The 8,778-nt window shown below is 24.3% G+C and overlaps 1 protein-coding gene across 2 annotated transcripts; it reads right to left on the bottom strand.

Annotated features, from left to right (window-relative positions):
- Positions 1-398: 398 nt before the first annotated feature.
- LOC124939776 (LOB domain-containing protein 36-like) lies at positions 399-2,148 on the bottom strand. Of its 2 annotated transcripts, XM_047480219.1 has the most exons (3): positions 2,029-2,148; positions 1,851-1,927; positions 399-1,221 (listed from the first exon to the last, which is right to left on the bottom strand). In XM_047480219.1, the coding sequence occupies exon 3, from the start codon at positions 1,203-1,205 to the stop codon at positions 441-443; it is 765 nt and encodes a 254-aa protein (XP_047336175.1). In that variant the 5' UTR covers positions 1,206-1,221; positions 1,851-1,927; positions 2,029-2,148; the 3' UTR covers positions 399-440. The 2 variants fall into 2 exon arrangements, with proteins under 2 accessions (XP_047336175.1, XP_047336173.1); XM_047480217.1 differs by lacking the exon at positions 2,029-2,148 and having other exon boundaries at positions 1,851-2,006.
- Between the last annotated feature and the right edge of the window lie 6,630 nt (positions 2,149-8,778).

The following is an 8,778-nucleotide window of genomic DNA, read 5'->3' on the forward strand; positions in this document are numbered from 1 at the left end:
GCTTAAAATTTAAGATAAAATTAGATCTTCACTTTTATTTAAAAGATTTTGTTGAATTTTTATCATATATTCTAATCATCACAAATATATGAATAGATAAAATAATTTTTACCTTTTATAGAAAAGTTGACTTTCTTAAATAAAATTATCTTTATTTCCAAAAATAAAAAATAAAATCTTGATGAATTATTAAATTTATATGTTAAAAAACATTAATAACAATTTGATGAACAAGTTGAACTAATGTTAAATCTTCTTGATTCATACAACATTACAACCTATAATAAATTATCATGAATTGTATATTTTGATATTGTGAATGTTATTTTGTATCATTTATAAACTAATTTCTTATATATAGATTAATTATATTTCTTATAGAGAAACAAAATAGATGATTGTGAAATGGATTTACCTTGGAAAGTATATCGATAGATCGATCAGCATGAAAGTCCAACAATCCTCCCCTCATTGCCCGATCTCTCCTGAAGAGGGACCGATTGTTGTTGTTGTTCTTCGGGTTGTGGTTGCTGAACCAAAAGCTGAGCCGTCAAAGGTGTCTGAATCTGAAAACTCTCCTCGGAAGAAGATACATTATTTGCTTCCATCTGATTAAACCCGACCAAATCAAAACCGCCGTTACTAAACCTCACAATTTGGTGCTCATTCGGGTGCTGCTCGTTATTGTAACTCCTCAACATCTGGTGCGCATCGATCATTTGATTATGATTATCCCGAATCATAAGATGTCCAAGTTGAGTAGGGATACCCAAAATGGGTGTCACATTAGTATTATTATTGTTATTATATCCTAAGACAGAATTTGATGAGAAATTGTTCAAAATTGGTAACATTGCAGATGGACCAATATAAGAAGCTATTTCTTTCTTGGCATTTTCTAGATCGGTTTGGACTTGTCGGAGACGATGTTGAAGGATTGAGATTAGACCGACGCAACCATAAACAGGATCGCGAAGCCTGAATTCCGCTTCGTAGGCCAGGGAATTAACCGCATCCTCGCGCTGGTTAGGGCTTAGTTCTTTTAGTAGTTTCGAGACGTTGCTTGCCCCGAAAACTCTATGAACGTTTGCAAACTTTTGGGGATTATCGGGTGGGAAATAAGGCGCAAAAACGCATTCCTGAGTGCATTTTCGACGGAGGAGCTTACATGCTGCACATGGGGAGTTGGTCAATGCGGACGACATTGTTTGAAAATTAATTCTGCAAAATTACATAATCATATCGTTAATGAAACAATTAATTGAGTAGCATAAATTTGTTTTTTTTCATTTTATGAAGCTAACACAACCCTATTCAATTAATCAAATAGAAATTGAATCACACACGAAAAAAAAAAGTGCAAATCTGTTTTAAAATCTAAGAAGTTTTTAGTTAAACTTATGCAAACAAACATGATTGACCAGTATATATAAAGAACAATCAAAAGATTCAATGAACTAAATAATCCCATGTCTCAAAAAAACAACAACAAAATACAAAACAAAAAATGCAGATTTCAAAACAGATGAAGTATAAACAAAATCAATCCCAAATTTCATGCTTGATTAGTACAAATTAAACGAGGGTTTATTGAAGATTCATTAAAAGCTTAGAACTTTGTATGAAAATCATAAATACTTCAAAGTAAAATGCAGATTTCAACATTCTCTCTCTACATTCTCTCTCTAACACAAAATTCATAGGTTGGGCTACATATCTAGATCCTATACCTATCAAACATAACTAAAACAAACATCATAAATTCATTCAACGATGAAAACCATGAATACCCATTTCTCAACTTGTCTTTAATATGAAATTTATTTACAAAACCATGGAAAAATTCTCACCTCGAGTGTAATACAAGTAACAAAATCGTTTCAGATCGATCTTAAGAGTACTCTCCTTGTATTTCTCCGGCTAATTTCTGTCAAAGTTGATGAAAATAGAAGGAAAGATTAGGTTTTGGCGATCCTCTTCAAGAGAGGGAGGATGAAGATGAAGAAGAAGAGTGTAGAAAATGAATACCCGTGTTCTCCGCAGAAAATATTATATACCGTAGCTAAGCTAGATATATAAATATGCGTGCCTTCTTCATTCTGACTTTTTAGAAAGAGAGATCCGAATACAAATAAAATATATATGAAGGAATATAAAAAAATTTATAAGGATATATAATAGTACCATTACCATTTTTTTATAATTCAAATATTTATTCAAGTCCCTAGAAATCTAGGCTATTAATCATTTACCCCAAATCATATAAGTTGGATCATTTTTATATAAATTTAAGGTAAAATGATCAAATAAAGCTTTTTAGGTATAAAAAAATTTAATTTTTTGAGAAAGTTTTTTTTTTATAAAAATTGAAAGTGTATTAATATATAATGATAAAATATTTAAAAATTAAAGTTAAGAGTGTAGTCATATATATTTTAATTAGATATGATTTATATGTTTTGCATTCAAAATATAATATTCATGCTTATTATTTAGTTATAAAATTATTTTTATAATTTGATATATAATAGTTTTATAGTAATAGTGAAAATGAGTTCTATAATATAATTTAATTAAATTTCAATGATATGTTATAAATATAAAAATATTTTTGATAAAAATTTTATTATATCTCATTAAAGTACATGTCTAAACAATTAATGGGTTCAATGATGAGTAAGGATATAAATTGACGGCAACAATTTTAGTTTTGTAAAAAAAATGTTGAGGCGAGCTCAAACACGTTTTAAAGTTTGAAATTCTAAACGAGTCAATTAGATTTTTTTTTATATATAGTTGGCTCATCAGCTCGCGAATATATTCGTTTAAGGCTCGTTAATAGACTTGCGAATATATTCGTTTAGAGAATTGTGAAAATGTTCGTTTAAATACTAGTTTGTGAGCTCGTGAACATGTTCGTTTATAGACTTGTGAAAATGTTCGTTTATGGACTTGTTTGTGGGCTCGTGAATATATTAATTTATTTAGAGGCTAATTTAAAACCTCGTTTAATATTTATTAATATATATATTTTTTAGTAGACTTGAATATTTGAGCTTTCTTAATTAGTCGACCAAATTATATCTCTTGGAATTCTTTTATCTATTACGATTTTACATATATTAGAATTCTATATCGGTTAGATTATATACTGGTTAGGATTTTATATTTATCAAAATTATGTAAATATTGCGGTTTATTTAAATGTGCAACTATTCACTTTAAAAAGATGCAGTTTTGCCTTAAAAGCATAGTTTTCAATCAAATTCTAGGATTTTGGGAACCGACTATTATATAAAGTTGTGTCATATTCCTAAACTATCGTTATATAATCTCTATTATAATCTTATCAATAATATTATCTCCTCTCAGTGAATGTAACCTAGTTTTGTTTTTGATAAACCACATTAAATATATGTTATTTCTTTATTGCTTTCGTCCTTTTTGTAATCTGTTCTAACATATATTAATATTTATTAATAAATTAATATTTAATAACATAACAAAATGTGAGGCTCTTCGCTCAAGGTAAAACATTCTTGTAGGTTGTAAACGAGCTCTTCAAAAGCTTTTTTGATGAGTTATAAATGAGCTATATAAGTCGAACTCTCGAGCAGCTCGTGAGTTAAACTGGATATATATGAGCTGAACTCGAGCCGAGCTCGAGCTCGAGCCCAAATATATACTAGCCGAGCTCGAGCTTGAATTGTTCGACTGGCTCGGATCGTTTACGACCCTAATTATGAGTCATAACATCATTAAACCGATAATATTGCTAATGTATGTTTAATATCATCGGCATACAATCAATCATTTAGGGTTAAAATGCATTAGAGTGTCCGACACTCAATCATTCATGATAATTATTTATTTTTAGTCAATGAATAATGACTAGGTAAATATTTTTTTTTTCTTTTGAGATACACTCAAGTGAAACATACGTTAAGGTGCACTTTCATACCAGTTAGTAAAAAAATAGATAAGAGGTAGTGGTTGAGTATATGAATTGAATATATTAGATAATCGGTGAGTATAATAAGTTATTGTATAAGTAATCTCTTTGATCAACTACACTAACATAATTTTTGATAATTTTTAATGCTTTAATAATATATTTATAATTTTACTTAAATTCAACTACATTAATATATTAAAATTTTATTAAGACAGTAATCCAGTTTTGAATGAATTATACATGATTTGTCTTAGATTTAATGTCTCAGTTGGAAGAACTAGTAATAAACATACTCCATTAACCAAGTTGAATATAAAGGGTAGTGTAATATTATTTACAAGTGGCAATGAGATTGATGTTTTGTCAATGTTAATATCTTTTAACTTTTTGGATATTAGGAATAACAAGTATTTTATAATTGTATTATAATTAATTTATTATAGTTACAATTGATTAAAACTTTTGGGGATACAGAAGTCACAAGCATTAAAAGAATTGTGTCAAAATATAATATCTATGATAACAAACATTGAATTAATTCACTAATTAATAAAATAAATATTATTGAAAATGTGTATGTATATGTTATAAATAAATATTATTTACAGTCTAATATTTGATTTTTATTATAAAAGGCTTAAATAAATTGGTGGGTAATCACGATGTGTTAGCTTAGTTAAAATAATATATAAATCTTATTTGTAAAAAATAAATATTTAAATGAGATTATTTGTATTTGATACAAATTAAATAGCAGCTCATAATAAGAGAAATTAAGTATATGCATTTGCAAAAGACAAATTATTTATTGTGTTTTCCAAAAATATCTATAAATAAATGAAAGTGATATTTGCAACACAATCTTCTATAATGCCAAGTCATGTCTGATTTTTCTCTGTGGAGTTGCTCATAGGTTCAAAAGGTATAAATAAATATTGAGATTAGTTGTGAGATACCAAAATTTTTAGTGGAAAAAGATAATATTGATGTGTTTTGGAAAATTTATGGTGCCACAATCAAAGGATATATAACTATTATTGACCCCTATAGCTAGATTGAATTATTCTTCACCAGCTGACCAAAAATAAATAAAATATTAATAGAAGTACGAAAAAATATAATAAAAAAAAATTAATAGTAGGAAAAAATATAATTATTGCTCAAATTACATTGTTAATTAATATTAATAGGAGGGAAAACATAATTATGGTTCAAATTAATTATCATTGTTAAGGTCAACAGTGACATACTATAGTTTCGGTCTTTAATCCTAGTTAGTTGTTGCTATTGTTTCGACCGTGAAATAAATATTTATTGAAATAGATTTTTTCTTCGGGCGAATAATGACAATAAAGAAAACTAGTGACCTTTATTTTAATTTTTTACACTTTCAGATGTTTAAATGATATAAATATATAATGATAAAATAAAAAATATATATATTTTAAGACTTTGAGTAATGAATTAATAGATGTGATATAAGAAAAGGGGAATAGTATATATAATATTTTTATATTAAAGTTATTTAAATAACTCAAACGAAACTAGAACTTTGTACACTGCTGTCTAAAGCAAATGTTTATAAAGAAACTGCATATTTTAGTGTATAAAGTGTGTTTTAAAAAACACTTATTAGAGTTAATAAAGAGCAATTTCTTGGCCATTATTCGGATATGGGTTTTTCAAATAATTCAACAAAATCAAATATCACTCTACTCTCCTTTTATCCATCAAATTAATCAATTTATTAATCAAAATATTAAAATACTTTATATTTTAAATTATTATTTATTTTATTTATATATCAATACATTTTAAATTTTTTTTATCAAAAAAATAATAATCATTCTTTCAAAATTATCACCAATAATCATTTTTCCCCCTTTTCAGGTTATTTAAATAACCTAGACTCCCTCCAAATTATTTAAATAATTTGAACCGAACAAAGCATTGTATTGTTTTTGTTATGGAAGACTTAACTCACTTCTTCGAAATGTGATGTGTATCTAGTGGGTTATGCATATGGTCCTAATGAATTCTGGGATCGAGTTGTTGGTTAGGTGTGAGAATGACACAATTATTGAAAATATTAAATAATTACTCGTGCACTATCTTGATTGTTATATGATATGAATCATATGAAATGACTGACTTATTTTTTCATATAACTAATAGTCAAAGTTGGGAAAATTTATATCAAAAATATTGTACAACAAAATATCTATTTTTTTGGTATACCGAAAAAATGACAATATATGATACCGGTTTTAAAATTATCGACGCGGTAAAAATACGAGATTTTCAAAATTTTAATATATTTGTATATAATGAAATATCAAAATAATAATTATAAATTAAAAATATAAATATAATATAAATAAAAAATTAAGTTTTATTTTTTATTTCAAAAATTAGATTTTATTTTATTTTTTAAACATATTTGAGGCTCTTAACTCTATAATATCTATTCTCTTAATCTAATTTTAATAAATTTTATTTTTTTTCTCTAAATATATTTGATGTTAATTTAATTATAAAGATATATATTTTTTTTAAATCAAATTAAAATATAATTAATTTTTAATTAATATTATCTTATAAAACGGTATAATATTAATAACGTACCGAAATCGTAGTATATCGTTAATATTCGATAGAATCGATATGTTATTTATATCATACAAATAACGAAATAACGGTAGGGTAATAATATTTTTTTTTCCATACAAAACTTTCGCTACGGTATAAATAAAAAATTATGGTACATAGTATATAACTAACCCACTAATATAGTTAGTAGTCAAAACATTGAAGATTACTATAGGAGACATGTGGCATTCTATCTCATTATATATAACAATTAATCCATTTGTTCAGTTTTAAAACTTTGGCCACGCTTGATTCATTGTTTAAATAATATATTTTTATGCGTTTGCGTAATAAGTTGCTACAGTATTTTTGCATAATAAACTCACACAAAAAATTATAATCAAATACATTTTTTTCTTTTAAACTCAATTTTCTCTCTAACTCTCCTCAACGTTTAAACTTATATTTTCAATATTTTTCTCCTACAACACTTTTAAATATATATATTTTTTTATTTTTTCTCTTTCTATTTCATTTATTTTTAAATTATTTTATTCATTTTTTCTCATTTATTTAATCTCTTTTTAATCATTTTATTCACACTCCTATCTATTTATCTATGTATTTTTAATATTTTTATATATTTATATAAATTATTATAATGATAAAACATACAATTAATAATATTTATTATTTATTATTTATAATATATGCTTTTTAATATATAAAATAATTAAGTAAAATATGATATAAATACATTATGATTTTTTTAATTTATAATTATAATTTTAAAAATTAAACTAGTCTTAATTAATTATCTAAAAACGTGGATTACAATTAAAATAGATCTAACATCCGAAATGAATGATGCTAAGAAAAGATGAGAAGACCGAAAATGATTTTACAATTGACCAATTAAGTCAAAGAGATAGAGAGCGTGAAAGTGTGTATGAAAAGATATATAATAATAAATTACTTTTTCTTTATTCTATGATAACCTACAAGACCATGGACTTGTTTGAATTGGGGTTATTTGAATAACTTGGAGAGAGATAAAAATAATGATGGTGGATGATTTTGAGAAGATAATGATTATTTTTAGTAAAAAGATTTAAAAGGTATTGATATATATAAATAAAATAAAAAATAATAATTTAAAATAGAGGGTATTTTAGTATTTTGATTAATAAAATGAGTGATGTGATTGGTAAAAAATGATTGATTGAAAAACTGATTTGGTATAGATTAAATAAAAAATCTTACAAGAACAAGGCACATATGTATTATCGAGTAATAGGTATTGAATCATCTAAATATTTATTTTTAATATATCTATATATTTTTTTTATATCATATTTATATTAAATATATTTAAAATTATATATTTATAAAAACTAATATATTCATAATATTTATTTAAAAATATATTATTTTTTAATTTAAGTCATTTATTAATATTTAAAATTATATATTAACAAAAATTTATAAAAAAATTAATATAATTTATTTTTTAAATATACTATTTCTTAATTTAAATCATTTTTTAATATTTAAAATTAAATTAATAAATATATACATAACATTATATATATATATATATAATATTAATTATTAAATAATATTATAAATATAAAAAATAAATAAGTTGAACATATAAGTTAAATCAAACATATTTAAGCTTAACGATTAAATAAACTGAAATCATAAATCTGCGAATAAACTGAAATCATAAATCTGCGAATAAACTTAATAAGCTGGTGTTAATAAGCTGAATCAAACTAGTTCTGGATAGTGTAATGTCACATTATTATTTTGTTTTTATAAAAACAACTTATTTTGAAAAATATGTGATTTATTGTATATTTTCTATTATAAGAGTTTATTCAAAATTTATACATCCCTTTATATATATTTTCAACTCTCTACCTATTAATTTATCAATTAAAATAATTTTACTTTATTTTTATAAATTTTAAATACAACAAACATTATAATAATTAAACCAATGACAAAAATCAAATAACTTATATATTTCATCAAAGTTTTTTTTAAATCCAATAAATCCCTTAATAATCAAATAAAACATAATAAAAACAAGTTTAAAAAAAGTCAATTTGATCATACCATATAAGTCCAATCTGAAAGTATAAAACAAAGTAATGAATGACATGTGAGTGAACATTATTAAGGTTTGTCGGTAACACAAGCACCTTGTTTGAGGTTGGTTTTTTTTT

This window comes from Impatiens glandulifera, chromosome 5, assembly GCF_907164915.1.
Source record: "Impatiens glandulifera chromosome 5, dImpGla2.1, whole genome shotgun sequence".
Classification (NCBI taxonomy): Eukaryota; Viridiplantae; Streptophyta; class Magnoliopsida; order Ericales; family Balsaminaceae; genus Impatiens; species Impatiens glandulifera.

Coding starts and splice junctions, on each gene's coding strand:
- LOC124939776 (XM_047480219.1), bottom strand. CDS start 1,205: ATGTCGTCCGCATTGACCAACTCCCCATGTGCAGCATGTAAGCTCCTC.